Raw genomic sequence first — 19,695 nt, 5'->3', positions numbered from 1 at the left:
ATATGTAAAAGATCACGGTTTGGGGGCATTTTCTCGATTTCCATGTCCTCCACAAAAATGTGATTTACACAGGGCCCTATTTATGGTGTCTGACCTCATGGCTGACCAAGGAGGAGATGGAGGGATAATACTGAGCCATACCTAACAGCTCTTAATGTGAATTACTATGGATGATAACAATGTGCCCTTGACAGAAAGAGGTGGGAGGCACATTATGAGGGCGACCAAGGACCTCCCTGGTCTATAGAGCCAGGAAGTGAGGAAGTATGGACAGGCTAAGTTTGGCTTTTTGCTTTGGTTGGCTGGTACTTTTCTTCTGAAGTGAATTTCTTCCTCATGAGGAGGCAGTTTGGATCCCCATACTTGGGATGCAGGTACCTCTGTCACATGGCTCAGAAGTGTCAACTGGAGTCATGTGGCAGCTTTATTTCCTCCCACCCCTGGCAGATTAAAAGACTGGTCTGTCTCTTATTAGACATCAATCTATAAGAACTCTCTCTGAGCCACAGTGGCTTCCTGAACACACTTGTTCTCACAACTGTTCCTTCTGCTGGGGCATGTTTGTCTGTAGTAGTAGGTTGGCCACCTGGCTTCTATATGCACTGCTCCTGGTGCTTTTCCTTGTCAATGACCAGCTGGAAAGGCAATTAGCTATCCACAGTGGACCTTGCAGACACTTATATGCACATAGGGATACTTTGCGCACCTGGGAAGGACCACAGTGGAACGTCTCTATCCACTCAGTGTCTTGTCAGGCATCCTTGAAGCTCTTCTCCATAAGCTCATTGACCAAAGATCCTTGGAGAGAAAAATAGGATAGATATATGAGTGGAATGATGGATGGGAGGATAGAGAATGAGACATGGAAAGAGGAAAGGAAATAAAGGGATAGGGGAGAAACACCTCAGAATAAAATGAGTCGTGCAATAATTCTCCATGATGTCTAGGTACCAAGATTGTGTGCAAGTACTGAGCTGGCTGGAGCAGTTGGCTGTTGTGGAGGAGACAATCATTGGGATGGCTTGTTTCTTTTCTTACTGTTTAGAACTCTTGCTTTATGCTGGTAAGTACTGGGTAATAAGGACAACAGATAAAGGCGTGCTTTGCAAAGACACTCCTGGACAGGGACGGTTGCCATGTCAACACTGCCAGAAAACGGTGGCGCCATTCTGGCATCTCGTTTGTGGTTAAACTGCAATTGATATGCTTTTAAAGAAGAGAGCTAAAAGATTTAACAGAAAAGGGGTTGTAGCCAGGGCCGGCTCCAGGCACCAGCCCACCAAGCTCGTGCTTGGGGCGGCACCTAGAGGGGGGCGGCGCGGCGCTCCGGCCCCCGGGGAGAGCGGGGCCACGGCCGGGCTCGCGGACCTCCCCCCGGTGCCCTCCCCCCCGGCCGCCGGGGGGAGAGCGGCAAGCCCTGGCTGGGGCTCGCCGCCCTGCTCCCTGCGCTCTGGCCGCCTGGGGGAGAGCGGAGCCCCCGCCGGGGCTCACCGCCCTCCTCCCAGGGCTCCTGCTGCCCTCCCCCCGGCCGCCGGGGGAATCTCACCGCCCTCCTCCCAGGGCTCGCCGCCCTCCCCCCCCCCGCGGGGGGGGGGGCCGCTTTTTTGCCTGGGGCGGCAAAAAAGCCAGAGCCGGCCCTGGTTGTAGCTCCGATGAAGGGATGTTGATATCTGTGTGAACATTGACGCTTTTGGGATATTCTCATACAAATCTGGAGCCTTATACTGGGAGGTGGGAGGTTGTAAAGTTGGCCAACAAGGCTAACTGGGGTTCTGCAGGCTTCACTCAGCCGGCATGGAGGAATTCCCCTCATCTCTACCCCAGTCACCCTGCTCCTTTTAGCCCCCTGGCACTCCGCACATCTAAAGCCTTGTGTACACTTAAAACCTTTGCCAGTATAACTATATCAGTATGGCTGAATTGGCAAAACCCTGCTAATGGAGATGCTGTTATACCAGCAAAAAAATTCTTTTGCTGGTACAGCTTATACCAGTTTTGTGAATGACATAAACTGTACTGGCAAAAGCCCTTTCCCCACCCAGTATAGCTGCTACGTGCTAGGGCTTTGGCTGGCACAGCTATCTCATTAAAAAAAAATCACTCCCCTAACTGACTTAACTAGGCTGGTAAAACATTGAATTGTAGACCTGGCCTAAGGTCTCCAGGACCACAGCTCCCTTCGTACAGACTTCAGAAAGCCCACAAAGTGAGGGGACTGGGTGAGAACAGGGGGCTTGGCTGGGAGATTAGGTGGTCACTTCACACCACCTTACAGTGGGTTTCCTGAGGTCTGCAAGAGGGGACAACTCCCTTTTGAACCTTTGATTGGCGGTGGGAAACCTTTTTCTTTGACAAGTCTAGCCTGGTCTGACTATGCTGTGAGCTCTACTTCTGCATGGGAAAGGGCTAGAGACTTTCCTTGCAGTGAAAGTCTAGGGTTCCAGCAATCCTTTTACATGCAACACCAAGCTAGCCAGTGTAGGAATGTCTGTTCCTTGGAGTATCTGTTAAACATGTTTAATAACGTATTGTAGGTTACTCTCACAATCGTGCTCAAAGGCAGTGATCTGCTGAAGCCAATTCTCTTTGGGTTTTTGGTTGTGGTTATCTGTTTTTTCCCCCTACAAAAGTGGCAAAAAAGTTGGAAGAATTTGAAACTCTCTTTTTGCTCTATAGTTTAAGGAGGTCCTCTTTCAAAAACACCTTTTAGAAAGAGAGAGATGGATAATGAGACCCAAGTGGCAACCTTCCTTATGGAAGGACTGCTGCTGCTCCACAACATAGGAATTGCTTTGCCCATCCCTGCATTGCATCCATTGTGGAGAACAAATGTAACTCACACACCTCCTGAGCATAGGCATGCACAGCCCATTTCATTAGGGTGTGCACCCAGTGAGCCCCGTCCTAGCCCCACCCCCACCCTGCCCCCATCCACTCCCTACTTCCCGCCCCCTGACTTCCCCCCTCAGAACCTCCAACCCCCCTGCTCCTTGTCCCCTGACTACCCCCTCCTGGGACCCCTGCCCCTAACTGCCCCCCAGTACCTCACCCCCTATCTAAGCCTCCCTGTTCCTTGTCCCCTGACTGCCCCCCAGGACCATACCCCCTACCTGTCCCCTGACTGCCCCGACCCTTATCCACACCCCTGCCCCCAGACAGACCCCCAGGACTCCCATGCCTATCCAACCGCTCCCCGCCCCCAGACAGGACCCCCAGAAATCCCAACCCATGCAACCACCGTGCTCCCTGCCTCCCCCAACCCCTCTCCACACCCCTGCCTCCTGACAGCCCCCCCCAGAACTCCCGACTCATCCAATCCCCCACAGCTGCTTGTCCCCTGACCACCCCCTCCATGGACCCCCCACCCTAACTGCCCCCCAGGACCCTCCTTACTCCCTGTCCCCTGACTGCCCTGACCCCTATCCGCCCCCTGACAGACCCCGGGACTCCCATGCCCCATCCAACCCGCCCTGCTCCCTGACTGCCCCCTCCAGAGACCTCCCCCAACCCCAGCCACCCCCCCAGGATCCCACCCCCTATCCAACCCACCCTGTCCCCTGACTGCCCCCACCCCTTATCCAACCCCCCTGGCCCCAGACCCCTTAACATGAGATGAGGCTCCTAGCCTCCCCGCGGAGCCAAACACTGCCCTGCGGGAGTGCACAGCCCCGGCCCCCAAAGCGCTGCGTGCGCAGCGGCATGGCTCCAGGGGAGGGGGCCCGGGAGCGCAGACCCTGTGGCTTGCCGCGCTGGGAGAGGGGGGCCATTTGCCCACCCCTGCATTAGGGTGTGCCTGGGCACACCCGGCACACCCCATGCGCACGCCTATGCTGCTGAGTGTGGTGTTCTGTCCCATCTAGTGGCACTGAAACCGCTTAGAGCGAGAGTATGAGTCTGCTCTACAACCTTAGCGAACGGCCATATGGCTTTTAGCTCATGCAGTAGAGGCTCGTGCACTAAGCTCCACAGGTCTCAGATTCGATCCCAGCTGCTGACAATTGGAGTCTGTTGGTGTTACAGAAACATGGGCAGTTTAAAATGGACTGCATGCTTGGGTGATGATGCTTTCATTTTTTCTGCCCAGTATGGGGTTTCTCCCCTTGCACTAGAGACCACTGATACAGAGCCTGTGACAGCCCCAAGGAGCTCAGTTAAAACTCAAATCTTGCAACATTTCTTTTAGACTTTCATTGAGATCTGAGGATTTTTATGCCAGGTGATTCAGCTACTTCCAAGATCCCTCTTGATGATCTTTGTACTTATGGTAGTTTTAGAATAGGGAAATACACCCCCACCAGAAGGGGAAACAGCTTCTCTAATGCAAATTTCTTTTACAGGATTTTCATTTAAGTCATTTAAAGAGTGCCTGGAATTCATACAACGCAATGAAAAAAACTGCATCCTTATATCTCAGAATAGCATCATGTTGGGGCTGTATTCATCCGTGGCCATTTGGTAATATACAAAGTCTCCTCAAAATTGCTTTACTGTGTTACTGGTTTAATCTTTATTTTGCCATATGGTGGGTCAGAATTCAGAAACTTTGGGCCGGATTCTGCCGTCCGTACTCACGTTGAATAGCTCCTTCGTCCATGAGTCCTGTTGAAATCAGTGTGACTACTTGGCTGATCAGGTACTTCTCAATATGAGTAAGGGTGGCAGAACTGGGCCAGTTCTACTAGAGGACTGAATGGGGTATTGATGAGCCTTAAGGCCACCTTAGCTGGGGGGGTGGCTGAAAAGTTTTTGTCATCATGGCACCTACCTCGGATGGATAATTTTAGGTCTAGTGAAAACATCTTTATTTTGCATTAAATTATTATAATCAACATCATTGTGCCTAGGAGTCCTAGTCATGAACCAGTATCCTGCTGTGCTCGGCGCTGTACGAACACAGAATAACGAGACAGTCACTGCCCCCAAAGTACAATCTAAGTTGGTGGTAATCATATCTCATGCGTTGCTGCGTGCATTAGGAAGAATTCCTCTGCCCATTGTATAGCACTGTGCAGGTAGCTAGATGCAGCGTGAGTTTTCCATATATAGGTCGGTGCCACTGGCTGGTCCAATAGTCCAATCCCCTACAGCAAATCTTATGTGGATCTCTCTCTTGGTGATCTAGGTTTGCCAGACTTCAGCAGTGGGGCAACTTCAAGGAGCCTTTTGAAAAGGCCAGAAGGTTGCTGAGGAGAACTAGCGCCTCATTCTTTGCTACCAATGGATTCTGTAGATTCTTGGAGTGTGAGATCCTTATGCTACGGAAACACCTTGAGGAAAGGCCTGAATTGGTCCGGGAGACACGTACTAAGACGCTAAAGGTGAGAGGGAGAAGGAGATGTCCACATTATGTGGAAGGACTGTAAAATGCAATACATCTGCAAATGGCGGCTGGATATCTCCTGATGGCTGCTAGACATGGAGGGCCTGATCCAAAGCCCATGATGTCAATGGGAGTCTTTCAATGGGCTTTGAATCAGGCCCACTGGGAGCAGCCATCTATCACGTTTCCCTGCACCCCTCTCTTTCAGACACTGGGCATTATGATAGGTCAGGAGGGGCAGACTAGGGGAGTCCAGAGTCGTCGTCTAGTGGTGTGTGGGTGGTCTGGTAACTGGGAGGACAATTGGTATTCCAGGCAGTCCGGGGCAATGGTTAGAGTTCTTGCAGGGGGGGGTCTGTCGCCAGGAGATACAATCGAAGGGTTTGGGTTGGCAAGATAGGTAGGTGCAGTCAGGCAAGGCAGAGTCAGGTGAGACAGTACAGCAGCAAGGCAAGGTCAGGCAAAACAGCAGGGCAGCAAGGTGCTCCAGGCAGTAACGGCCTACTGCTCAGACAGCTTCCTCTTCCTGTTGGGGTCTTTATATAGTCCAGGTGCCTGGTGAGAATGCTGTCAGTCCAGCCAATCAGGGGCCTAGCTGTTGTGGGGCTGTAGGTCTTTAGCACCACGGCTGTCAGTCAGGGGTAGTAGTTCCGCATGCTGCCATGGCGCGGACACTGGGGATCCCTTTTAGGGACCCAATGGACTTGGATTCAATACCAGGGTCCTGACACTTGCAACACTCCTGCCCTGTGTATCTACTCAGCTCTGCTAGCCTCGGTCTCCTCCCTTGAATTGCCTAGTTCCCTGTTCAGGCCCCTGGGATTGTTTTAATGGCTGTTCAGGTGGTGGGTTGGTTTTGAAATCCCTTCAGTGCTGCACTACACTCCGCATGAGCCATAACCAATGCAAAGCTATTACAAGTGGAGGGGAAGGTTGATCATCATTTTGCTTCTTTCCAGTTGATTCATCCCAATATTGATGGCAAGAATTGCAAAAACTCTTTTTTCCCCATAATACACTACAATGGAGAGGAGGGGAAATCCCCAGACAAGATGAAGTGCCCCCAAAGCATACAGAGACACTTCTATTTTTGGCATGGAACATGGAAACTGGTCAAAAGTGATGTTCTATATTTGTATGTGTCCAGCTGTGCAGGGGAGGAGGGGAGAAGGCATTGACATTTTTGCATTGTGCAGCTAGGTTTATCTCTACATTATAAAGTTTGTAGGGGAGACAGAGAAACTTGAATTTGATGCAATAAGAGGCAGGAAGCTAGTGGAAGGATTCAGAAAGTGGGGGCAACCCTTGATCAAACAGCAGTATTTCATGATCATAGCCCTTCAACGATATGTTTCCAGGGCCAGTAATTGATGCACATTTGTGGGGTGAGAGAACCATGAGAAGATTATTCGGACATTGTGAGGATGCAGAAAAAGATGCTATTAAGGCTGTGACAGATGTCCCCTCGTCCCCATCCCACTCACTTTGCAAGAAACATATCTTTAGGATCCTCTCAGAGTGGCCTCTGGACAGGAGGTAGAAGAGAAATCAGCCACACAGAGGGCACAATTCCCAAAGAGGATTTGTCCTGTAGGTCGGATAAGAGACTATTGCAAAGCCAAGTTAGTGAGTGCTGCCTAAGTGCATGATCAAGACGAGTTCATACAGTCTGAATCTTCCTGGTTTTTATCTCACCCCTGCTACTTTCTATCTCTCTGCAGGTTTCCTGTTTCTTTCTAGCTGGCTCTTCTCCTCAGGCCATACTGTATTCCTGCAAAGGGATCTCAAAGCTCTGGGATGTCATCCTGACATGAATCTCAATTGTTCTCTTGTTAGGACTTGGACCAGGTTCTCTCTCGATGCTCCACAAGCCCTATCTGTTACCCTCGGGTTTACCACCTGAAAGCCTATATCCTCCTGGTGTTGGGCAATGAAGAACAGAGCCAAATCTACCTATCCCAAGCATTCCAACTCTGTGACACATATGGAAACCTCCTGGAGAAATCCTGGCTGGAGATCAGCAACGTAAGTCCCGAGAGCTGGTAATCTGAAAGCTCTTTCCTTTGAGCACCAGATGAGCTGGTCTCTGGGAAGGGATTTAGGATTCCCTAGAAGAAAGTGGAGCTGGCTGCAGGTCAATGGTTGCAATATAGATAAAGCCAAGGGGTGGGGGGGGGCGGTGTTGTGAGGGCAAATGATCGAAATCCTGGATGGAGCGGGTGGGTACCTGCAGTAGGCTGTACCTCCCTAGCACCCCCTGGGGGAAAGGATGGGACCTGTTCCTGTGGCAGAGTCCAGTGCTGTTCATAGCCTCTGCCCCCTTGCCCAGGGGTAGGGGGAATTAAAGTAGCCCAAACAAACAGTTTGGGAAGTCAAAGAAAAAGAGAGCAAAAAAGGGCAAAAGTATCAGCCCTTCTCCTTTCTGCAAGGGCCTGGGTGGGCAAGGCTCTCTAGCTGTTTCCCCAGTCAGCAACCCCTGCTTCTGGGAGTCAGGGACCGCGGCACTGCAGTCCTGCTCCTTCAGAGTGCTGCCCCAAACTGAGCTGGGATCCTCCTTTTTAACCCCCCTGCCCCATACCTAGGCTGGACAAGGCTTACAGCTGCACTGGCTTGAGGCTGGTTGTGCTGGAGGAGCTCTTTAACTCCTTCCTGACAGGGGCGGGGAACTGCCGCACCACTGTGACATACACCCCAAGCCCACCTAACTTCTAACTTCCACTAACATTTGTGGTATATTCTCAGACAGCCTGCGGCTGGCATGACATCTGGGGACAAGGCTTGGGGAGGAGCATGCGCAGCACCTGATCCTTCACCCTGTTGGGTACGTCCACACCCACCCCCATCATCAGAACTCTCCTCCAACGGAATGGAACAGAATCTCTCAAGGACTCCATTAACTGTGCTACTGCTCACCCTGCAGTGGTGACTATTTACAAAACCCAACAAATAGGCTCCCAGCTCTTGCCAGAGTTACTCTGCAGTACTCCTTGTCTACGCTACAGGGAAAAGTTGATCTAAGCTACGCAATTTAAGTTACGTGAATAGCGTAACTCAAGTCGATGTAGCTTAGATCTATTTACCACAAAGTCCATCCTACGCAATGTCGACAGGAGATGCTCTCCCATCGACTCCCCTTACTTGATCTGGTGGCGTATAGGAGTCAACGGGAAAGCAATCTGTGGTCGATTTAGCAGGTCTTGACCTGCGAAATTGATCACTGGTGCATCGATCGCCGTGCGTCGATCCCCCAGTAAGTGTAGACAAGCCCACATCTGCCAAGCTGGGGAGTGAGATGCAGCCTGAGATTTCAACCCAGGTGTCTCACTCAGTATTGTGTGAACAGCACTTATCTTGATGTCACTGGACGGTTCTCAGGGCTATGGTTTAAGAAGCATAAAATCCCATTCAAAACATTTAACAGGTTTGGGACCATTTCTAGTACACGCCCAACCATTCCAAAATAACATTGCTTCCTGCTTTGCGCCTCCTGGAACTTGTGCTTTGGAGAACATTTTGATGGAAGATCTAGAGGAGCATCATTTTTAGGGGCCAGTGGTTTTCTCTCTAGCGCAAACTTTATATTTGCAAAATTAAATCTCCTTTTCATGTTGTCCATGCGTCTGTCTACACCTGCCTGCCCATCATGGCTTGGTCCAACTTGTCATGGTTAACATAGCATCTTCTCCCTAGCATGGCCGTAACATGCTCCACATCTACACACACACACTTGGGTTTCTATTATGCTATTGACTGTGCTGACCCACCTGTGCTTTGAGGTCGAGCCTCAGTCATTGTCAGTGTCATGGTGAGCAGAGGGCAATGTTGTGTTAGCCCAAAGAGTGCAAATGGACCTCCCAGTGCAATCCCATATGGCAGAGATGGCCTGTCTGGACACTTGTCTGCATTCCACTGTCCAGGAGTCAGCCTCACCAGGACCCACCTACTTGTACAAACAATGCAGCACACGTGGGTGGCCCCTAGCTGCACAGTGCTTCCACAGTAGCAGGCTTCTTCCGGTGATTGATTTGTGATCTGATCTCTACAATGCCTCATTGGATCATCCGACCAGGCTGCCAGCTGGCCAGCACCGACATCAGCATGCTCACTGCCTTACAGACAGGGCCAGAGCCTGTGGTACCATATGATCACAGCAATCAGGGAAGGTGTATAGTATGATAGCGTTTCCCAGCATCTGGCAGAGATGGACATTCCCTGTACTGGAGACTGCATTATGAGAGCAATAGAGGAGAAGGCCTCTGAATGCCAGGGGGAAGAGGAATCTGATGAAGTGCTTCCTGAGGCAGCTGCAGGTTCAACCTGGAGAGCAGGAGAAATGCCATTCAGATCTGGTAAGCTACTTTTTAGTTGTGAAAATGTACCAATGGGGTCTGATTTGGATTGGGAAGGGAATGCATTCCCAGGTTCTCCTGAGTGTGTGTTTGTAAGAGCCCTGCACAAGCCACCCTTCCCCTCTTTCCCTCCTTCCTTCCTACACCTCCATTGCATGGTCAGTAGGTCCCAGCACACCCAGTCCCCACCCCAATTTCCCTTTTTTGACCCCACACCTTCTGGTTGCCTGGCCTACTGTTCCCAGTAGGGACAGAAACGCCCAGTCCCTGATGAACAGCAGCTGGCTGTTGTCAGATGTCAGACAAGCAGAGAAAAATGTAAAAGGCCCACAAGCAGCAATGCAGAAAGACTTAAAAACAGGAGCATTACTAAAGATCTAGTGCAGTCTGGCCAAGACACCTATATGACAACGTATCTGCTGGGCCATGTGCCCTGAAGCACCTGCAAAGAGGCTGGTATAATTGGAACACACTGCCAGATGGTAGCATGCCTGCAATGCATGAAAATCAGTGCACAGTAATATGCGTTTTCATGGTACACTCCTCATATAGACAGGACATGGAACAAGTGAAGGCAACCACAGGAACAATGGACATATAACAGTGACAAGCATTCTTACTGGAAGAGTTTTACCATTGACCGTGTTAGTTTCTGACCTAATTTTAGCCCACTCTTGTGAGGTAATGTCAGAAAATATCTCAAAGTCAGTGCTCTAATGTAGCTCTTGCGTTTCTTGACAGAGCCTATTTTCTTCTCCTGCCCAGGGAGCTGATTGGAGCAAATGGCTGGGGTGTATAGTTTGGAATTTAGAAGTTAAGCAAAATGGCTACATTTGTCTCATCCCTTGAAAGTACAGTATTAGGCTAAGAAAGGTGTGATGGCTTACTATGGACACAAACTCAAAACTACTTGGCTTGTCTTAACAGGACCTTCTACCATGGCCCCAGGTGCACAGTTCTGTTTTGGACCAAGACAACAAAGGCCAGTGTGGGCACTGGAGTTAAAACTCTCCTTTGCCATGATGCCAAGTGCTTTGAGACCACAGTCGACCATGTTAACCAATATTGTCTCACTGTTTTCTTGTGCTCCCCGTCTGTCTGTATCCACCTGTTGACTCTTGTCTTAGATTGATAGCTCCTTGGGGCAGGGATGGTTTTTTGTTCTGTTTGTTCAGCACCGAGCACAATGAGGCAATACAAATAAAAAATAATAATACTAATAGACAGGCTGACAGCTTTGGGGCCAGGAAGCACCTGCTATTGGCCTTTTAAAAAGACATTGGCTAGAAATATGCTTGGTCCAATCACAGTTGGAGGAGAAGGGGGAAAAAAAGTATGGGAAATCTACAGCTAGGATGGCATATAAACCATGGCTACCTACTTTCATCAGAAGGACATGCCCCAGGAAGAGAGGGGATTTGAAATATGGATGTCTGAGAACTTTTTCCAGACCCAAATGGACACAGGTAGAGTTCTAACCATCTGCGTAAGATCCTTCTCCGGCTCCTTGTTTACAGTACTCTGCCATACAAAATGTGGAAGACTTGAGTTTGGAATCGGCCTTTCCAACCACAGGCTCTGCCAGCCTAGCCTGTGAAATTTCACCCCGGTGGCAAACTGAGAGAACAATTCCCCTAGCAAGATGCATTTTTATCATCTTGGAGGACAGTTCTGTGGTTTGATGGTTCTGTTCTGGTGTCATCATTGTAAAGGCAGCTGGCCTGCTTTATTGCAATAAAGTCTTTTGTAGAAAGATAAGTCACTACAATATTTACACTTCCAGTATAGCGCCTCTGTAGCGTGAAGCAGGAGTAAATCATCAAATGAAAACCATTCACCTTACACCCTAAAAGGACGTAAGTAAGGGGGCTTAAGGGGCCTCAACATCCCTGTGTGGGCTATCTGTGTCGTGGGTCACAACATGGGGAGCTGAGTAGTTTCAATGGGGTCCTACTTCCCTTCCTACATAGGAGCAGGGAATCCAACACACCAGCCAGCAGTGCTGAGCCAGCATGGAAGGGGAAGAGATCTGTGCCTGGTTTAGGCGTGATGCAGAATACTTCCTTCCCCAAAGCCAGCTGGGAACCAAGGGTCAAATTGCAACTTTCGTAATCCGTTTGTTCCCTGGCTTGCTGGTGGGGCAGTGTGGGATAGATAGCGATCAATAGCAAGAATAGGGGGCTCTTGTCAGACTCCTCCCCTTCCTGACCATCTTGGAAATGCTGTCTCTGAAGATCCAGTCTCATTCTGGCATCTCGTTTCCCTTTTGTTTTCCCTAGGAGTGGTGGTTCACTGCAAAAGGGCCCATGGAAGACTTATGGCTGAAGGCCGCACCGGATTTTCGCAAGTGGGAAATAGGAATGACAGAGAGAGACTTTCCAGAGATCCATAAAACCAAGTACTTGCTGCGGGTGCCAGCATTGGATATTAACAATCCTTTCCCAGAACCTGAGATCCCCGATGTCTGAGCTGCATGTAGTTCTGCCCAACTGGAGCACTTTGTAAGGCTTTCTAGCCGGCACTGCCCAAATTTGTAAGCATTTATGATATTCCTATGGTACACATAACACCTGCTCTCTGCAAAGCCCTCTGTATTTGCTCATCTCTTCCTTTGGTAAATGTAAGTTCTAATGTCTCACCGTGGCTTGCTTAGACCATTTTTCCTCACTGTTAATTAAACTCTGCAGTATCTCTTCATTATAGTAATTTATTCCTTTATAACCTGGAACAGAATCTAGTGCTATTCCCAAAAAGGAAAGTGTGATGGGTTGGATCACAGAACTCCCCCTGAGAGCTGCCAACCGATGTGCCAAGACTACTTCTATCCCTGTTTTCCCTGCCAGCTCAGGACTCCAGCACCCTCTCTTGCTGAGCTTGCTGAGCCAGACATTCCCATCTGCTCCAACACAAACCCAGGGTCTGAATTACTTGCCCCAAAGCTGCAGGTTTACCTGAAAACAGCTCACAGAAGTGTGCTTGTCTTTAGCACTCAGATGCCCAACTCCCAATGGGGTCTAAACCCAAATAAATCCGTTTTACCCTGCATAAAGCTTATGCAGAGTAAACTCATAAATTGTTCGCCCTCTATAACACTGATAGAGAGATATGCACAGCTGTTTGCTCCCCCAGGTATTATTAATTAACTCAGAGTATGTATTAAGTAAAAAGTGATTTTATTAAATATAGAAAGTAAGATTTAAGTGGTTCCAAGTAGTAACAGACAGAACAAAGTAAGTCACCAAGCAAAATAAAATAAAATGTGCAAATCTATGTCTAATCAAACTAAATACAGATAATCTCACCCTTAGAGATGCTTCAGTAAGTTTTTTCCTCAGACTGGACACCTTCCAGGCCTGGGCACAATTCTTTCCCCTGGTACAGCTCTTGTTCCAGCTTAGGTGGTACCTATTGGATTTTTCATGATGGCTCTTCTCTCTCCTTGTTCTCTTCCACCCCTTTATATATCTTTTGCATAGGTGGGAACCCTTTGGCCCTCTGGGTTCCCTCCCCCCCACTGGAAAAGCACCAGGTTAAAGATGAATTCCAGTTCAGGTGACATGATCACATGTCACTGCAAGACTTCATTACCCACTTGCCAGCACACACATATACAGAAAGACTTACAGGTAAAACACAGCCATCTGCAGACAATGGTTCTGGTTAATGGGAGTCATCAAGATTCCAAACCACCATTAATGGCCCACACTTTACACAATTACAATAGACCCTCAGAGTTATATTTCTAGTTTTAGATACAAGAGTGGTACATGGTACATTTATACAAATAGGATGATCACACACAGTAGATTATAAGCTTTGTAATGATACCTTACAAGAGACCTTTTGCATGAGGCATATTCCAATTACCTTGTATTCACTTATTATCATGTTTTTATAAAACTATTCCAGTTACATTATATTCACTTATTATCATGTTTTTATAAAGCCATATAGACTGCACAACGTCACAGAAAGTCTAATTTAATTTTTTTTAAACATTCACGACTAAAATGCACTTTCTTCAACAAAGTCACTACAACGCTCCACCCACTGTAACAATGCAGCCTATGGGCGGGACACTACTGAGAGTATCAATTCAGGACAAATTGCTTAGAGCGGGGAAGTCACAGCCCAAGGCTGAGGTTCCTTCACTATTAAGGTACACCAAACCAGCCAAACAGAGAGGACTTCAGTTTCAGTCCACTGGCTAACCAGAAATCATCAAGCAATTCCCTCAGACACTCCAGTTTCCCAGTGTCACCACCAGCACCACTCCTTATGGGGACAAATGGTTATGAAAACCAATACCTCAGTAAAAGAAAAAAGGTTCTCCCAATCCCAAAAGACCAAGCCCCAGACCCATGTCAATATACCAATTAGATTTTAACCACAAATCATGCTGTTGCCAATCCTTTAGAATCTAAAATCTAAAGGTTTATTCATAAAAAGAAAGAAATATAGATGAGAGCTAAAATTGGTTAAACAGAATCAATTACATACAGCAATGGCAAAGTTCTTGGTTCAGGCTTGTAGCAGTGATGGAATAAACTGCTGGCTTAAGTTAAGTCTCTGAGTACATCCCCAGCTAGAATGGGTCATTCAGTCCTTAGTGCAGAGCTTCAGTTTGTAGTGAAGTTCCTCCAGAGATAAGAAGCAGGATTGAAGACAAAATGGAGAAGATGCAGCTGCCTTTTATAGTAGGGCTACCATACGTCCGGATTTCCCCGGATATGTCCGGCTTTTCGCTCTTTAAATAGCCGTCCGGGGAGGATTTCTAAAAATCTAAAAATGTCTGGGATTTCCCCCCCCCGGTCGGCTATTTAAAGAGCGAAAAGCGGCTGATAGGGCGGCCGAGCGCCGCTCGCATTGGGGCCTCAGCAGCCAAAGCCCCTTCCCGGCTCCCCCCATCCCCTGCAGCCTTAGCACGCCGCCCGGCAGTGCTGGGGGCGGGTCTGTGCACCTGTCAGGGAACGCGGCGGCGGGGCTGGCAGCGGCAGCCAGAGCCCCTCCCCCCCTCCTCCCACTCGGGCGGGGTGGGGCACAGCCAGACACCTTGCTCTAAGCCGAGCGGCACGGTAAGGGGGCTGGGGAGTTGGAGAAGGGGGGCAGTCAGGGGACAGGGAGCGGGGGGGGGTTAGATGGGTCAGGAGTTCTGGGGGGGCTGTCAGGGGGGCAGGGTTGTGGAGAGGGTTTCGGACAGTCGGACAGGGAGCAGAGGGGGTTGGATGTGTCGGGAGTTCTGGGGGGGCTGTCAGGGGGGCAGGGGTGTGGAGAGGGGTCAAGGCAGGCAGGGAGCAGAGGGGGTTGGATGGGTCGGGAGTTCTGGGGGTCCTGTCAGGGGGCGGGGAGCAGTTGGATAGGGCATGGGAGTCCTGGGGGTCTGTCTGGGGGCGGGGGTGTGAATATGGGGTGGGGGTGTGGATAAGGGTCGGGGCAGTCAGGGTCCTAGGGGGGCAGTTAGGGTGGGGGTTCTCAGGAGGAGGCAGTCAGGGGACAAGAAGCAGGGAGGCTTAGATAGGGGGTGGGATCCTAGGGGGCAGTTAGTGGCAGGGGTCCCAGGAGGGGCACTCAGGGGACAAGGAGCGGGGAGGTTGGGGGTTCTGAGGGGGGCAGTCAGGGGGTGGGAAGTGGGAGGGAGTGGATGGGGCGGGGCAGGGCAGGGGCAGGGCTAGAGCGGGGCTCCCCCCTCACCCCCAGTGTCCTCTTTTTTGATTGTGGAAATATGGTAACCCTATTTTATAATCTCTTGCCAGGCAGCCTGTGCTTCCTTTGTTTCAAACACAAGTTGCCCAGCACATGGCTTGGAAGCCTTAAGTTCTCTCCATAGGCATGTCCCTGCATGCCTTGCTGAGTCATAAGGTGTATCTGCCTTCTCTCAATGGGTCAATTGTATAGCTGATGGTCCTCAATGGGCCATCAAGCAGGCTAGGCAGTGCTGATGCCAAATTGTCTGGTGTGTCACCCAGAAGCATAGCACAAGTTTGAAATACAGACAGTATAGAGCCAATACTTATAACTTTAAATACAAAAAATGATATGAACGGTTAAAATCCATGTGCATTTTATATAACAACCTGGTATATGGATTGTGCCAGATCTTTTTCAGACCCAAAGTCCAGAGTTTGGTCTGGAGACCAAAGGCCTAGCAAATAGTAATTAGCTAAAAAAAGCAAAACAAACAAAATAACATTGCCTTTGCTAAAATATGCTTAATCAGTAAAAATGCCAAATGTTAAAACAATAACTAAATAATTATGTTTCATCCAATGTTTCAAAGTAAACAAAAAATCCCTGTTCCTATTGTGTTTCTCCTAAAGGGAAAACAGTCTTCCCACAGATCCAACCTTGAGTTTATAAAAATGGACACATGTCAGTATAAAATATGGCATCCTTCCACCTCCTTTCCCAGGGACCAATGCCCTGCCTTAAGACATAAAGGAGACAATCTGTATTATCATATTTTTTCACCGTTTCTTTGCTTTAACCCCTAGGAACGTACCTGTTAGACAATTAAAAAAATTGCTCCATTCCTATGAACCCCAAATCAAAATTATATATATATATATATATATATTTTATACTAATAACCTTTTATCAAAGTATTAATTAAATGTTAATTTGCTAACTTAAAACCATGAGTGGAGACATTATGTAACCTTTTAACCATTGGCTAATGTGCTATCTTGTCTTGCTGCAAAACCTATCCTGGGGTGTGGAACTGCCTACCCCGTCACTTTCCCCCGCCCATAAAAAATCTATATATTCTATTGTAATCAATTAATTAACAGTGTCTCTGAGCCTAATAAGCCAAGTGACACTCCGCCAGCGCTGTGTGTAATAAACTCCTATGCTTGACCTCTACACGTGTATGCGAAAGGGGGAATATTGGTAAAATGCCTCAGTTATTGTAAACATTGGTGTGCACACCACCAAGTAAACTTAGCATAATACAATCTGGTTAACCAAACCTGCTGGCCTCCGGATAGGTAGCAAAAAAATAACAAATATAAGCTATGATTTCAAAATCTAGGCTGTGTCGCTCGCTGACCGGTGTCAGGTGTGACGAGGAAATTTAATAAGCTACGATTTCAGAATCTAGGCTGTGTCACTCGCTGAACGATATCAGGAGCGAGAGGAAAGTTTGAACAAGCTTTTAAAAATGTTCAAAAAAAGCTGCATACATCCTCAGTCGTAGCATGACTGAGCATAAGGGGAGAACTTAGGGTTTCTCGCTCTGCCTCTGGGAGGAGTTTTTATTTTTGGTGTATGAACCCTCAGTGGTAGAAGGCCGACCAATACAAAGGGAAGCTTAGCTTCTCTCCCTCTGGCCCAGAGTGGGTTAAAAACATAAGATACAGATCTTATTCTGTTAAACCAAACTCTGAAGAATATAGGAGTTTGGGCAGTGTAGTGTGGTTCATGTTTGTTTGTTTTGTTTTTTTGTAAGTAATATTGTGGTAATTTCACAATTTTGAAGAAAATGTTTAAGGAATGGGACCAGGAAGGGTGGGGGCTAGTTGGAAAGCCCACCCTCCTTGCTAAATTGGTAATGGAACAAGGCTTGTGCCCATGGAAAGGAACTGTTTATTGGAAAAAGCAGAATCGGGCCCAGGCAAGCAACAGATAAAGAAACTGGAAAACAGGTTGGGTACAGAGAGTTAAAACAGCACTCTCAAATCTTACAGCAGCAGTAACATCAGGAGAAAAAACATTTAAGACCCCAGAAGGGGGCAGACCTTTGGGACCCCTCTGGAGATTGGGAAGGGGAATATTTGGGATATTTGGGTAAATTCCTCCTCCCAGGGCCAAAATGCCATTGAAACAGTTAACAACAGTGCCTACTTCTGCCTCAGCTCTCCAGGCCATGGCAAAATGGCTGGAGATTTTAAACCAAAAAATTTTTTCTAGGTAAAGTGTTAACGCCCTTTTACTGAGAGAAAGGGAGGATTTACACTCTCAAAAAATGCACCACTTAATTAGCATTTGTGCAGCCCCAAGTACCAAACACACTGTGGCAGAAACTAAGCAGGTTCTGCCATGGTGGAAGCACTGTGCTAACTTGTTTTCAAGCTTCTATCTTTCAGGCTCTGAACCAGAACATCAGGAGAGCTGGTACCAGCTGCACCCCCTGCCCCTGCAGCCTCTATGCCCCTGCCTGCCCTGCTCCTCCTCGCCCTGCAGCCCCTGCTCCCCACTCGCCCTGCAGCCCCCACACCCCTCTGCCCTTGCAGCCTCTGCGCCCCCCGCCTGCCCTGCCCCTGCAGCCTCTATGCCCCTGCCTGCCCTGCTCCTCCTCGTCCTGCAGCCTCTGCGCCCCCCACCTACCCTGCTCTCCCGCTCACCCGGCAGCCTCTGCCTGGCAGGGGCTTCAGACGCTCAGCGGTGACCAGGGCGGCGCGGGTCCCTGCAGCCCTGGCCACAGCCTCCTTCCTGCCGCCGCCGAGCACGTTCCCCAGCCTGTTGTCCCCGGCGGAAACAGTTCCCACGGCGGCGCCGGGTTCCGAGCCGCCCGGGGCAACGGGGCCACAGGAAGGGTCCCCCAGTGGCCGGGGGGCCCCCGCCCACGAGGGAAGCCCGAGCCCTCCCCCGTTTCCCGCCTGAGCATTGTAGCTGGGGCAGCTGGGCTGCGCTGCGGACCCGGCGGATCGTGCTGGGCAGACCCTGGCTTATGCCTCCCTATTTCCCCGGACATGTCCGGCTCTTTGGAAATTCCCCCCCAGACGGGGATTTGAGCACCAAAAAGCCGGACATGTCCGGGGAAATCCGGACGTATGGTAACCCTACTTTCCTAACATTCTATCCACTGGATCACCTTTGTCCACGTTTGTTGGCCCTATAGCAGGGATCGGCAACCTTTGGCACGCGGCTCGCCGCCATTGACCTGGAGCGGTGAACCGCGGCCAGTGGGAGCTGCGATCAGCTGAACCTGCGGACACGGCAGGTAAACAAACCGGCCCGACCTGCCAGGGTGCTTACCCTGGCGAGCCGCGTGCCAAAGGTTGCCGACCCCTGCCCTATAGCCTATTATTGCTGATAATGGGCAGTTGCTGCTCATTGCTTATGAAAACTGACTTCACAATGAGCCCTGTACAGAACTCTCTTAAATGAGGAAAAAATATTTATTTGCCTGATTCACATGGCATTTTGAGGCTTAATTAATTAGTTTCTCATTGTAGCTTTGAAGATGTAAATGCTCAGGGTGCTTAGACGCTCTCCTAATGTGGATGGAATAGCTTGTGATCAAACTGCCCTCCAATTTTTGATTTTACTCACAATCTCTGCTACCATTTGTGGCTGCATGGACCACTTCCCCACCAATTTGTTTCATAGCTTCACAGAGTTTAAGGGCAGAAGGGACCATTCGATCATCTAGTCTGACTTCCTCTATAACACAGGCCGGAGAATTTCCCCAGTTATCGCTGTGTTGAGTCCAGTAACTTGTGTTTGGCTAAAGCATATCGTCCAGAAAGACATGCAGTCTTGATCTGAAGACTTCAAGAAACGGAGAATCCACCACTTCCTTTGGTAGTTTGTTCCAATTGTTAATCACGCTCGCTGTTAAAAATGTGCGCAGTACACAGAGGTAAACCCACCTCGCTACTACTGCTCACCAGTAGTGTAGTTAGCGGGGTGCAGGGGAAGCAGCTGCTTCCCCCGCCTTTCCAAAAGCGGCTGGAGGAGTGGGGGGGGGGCGCAGGCTGGCGGCCCGCAGCGTGGCCGGTAGCCATGGGGGGGTGGCGGGCACGGCCGGAGGAGCGGGGGGGGCGCAGGCTGGCGACCCACAGCACGGCCGGCAGCCATGGGGGGGCGGCAGGCGCGGCCGGAGGAGCGGGGGGGCGCAGCATGGTGGCCAGCAGCCGGTGGCCAGCTGGAGGAGCAAGGGGGGGGACCACGAGGGTGGCACGGCAGGGCCGGAGGAGCCATGGGGGGGGAGGGGCGGTGCGGCCGGTGGAGGAGCCAAGGGGGGGCGCCTTTTTTATGTTTGCTCCCCCTCCTCTTAGAAGCTGGCTATGCCACTGCTGCTCA

The 19,695-nt window shown here is 49.7% G+C and overlaps 1 protein-coding gene across 1 annotated transcript in view; it reads left to right on the top strand.

The window, feature by feature from the left end:
* LOC128836144 (adenylate cyclase type 10-like) overlaps window positions 1–12,137 on the top strand; it is a 64,142-nt gene extending 52,005 nt beyond the window's left edge. Inside the window, exons 28-32 of the mRNA XM_054026160.1 lie at window positions 948–1,063; window positions 4,338–4,455; window positions 5,123–5,318; window positions 7,157–7,345; window positions 11,949–12,137. Of these exons, the coding sequence (XP_053882135.1) occupies window positions 948–1,063; window positions 4,338–4,455; window positions 5,123–5,318; window positions 7,157–7,345; window positions 11,949–12,137 (808 nt within the window). The remainder of the gene's footprint in view (window positions 1–947; window positions 1,064–4,337; window positions 4,456–5,122; window positions 5,319–7,156; window positions 7,346–11,948) is intronic.
* The last annotated feature ends 7,558 nt before the right edge of the window (window positions 12,138–19,695 follow it).

The sequence above is a fragment of the Malaclemys terrapin genome, chromosome 4, assembly GCF_027887155.1.
Source record: "Malaclemys terrapin pileata isolate rMalTer1 chromosome 4, rMalTer1.hap1, whole genome shotgun sequence".
Lineage (NCBI taxonomy): Eukaryota > Metazoa > Chordata > Testudines > Emydidae > Malaclemys > Malaclemys terrapin.
Note: the sequence above shows the minus strand (reverse complement) of the source record. Positions and strands in the feature narration are given on the sequence as shown.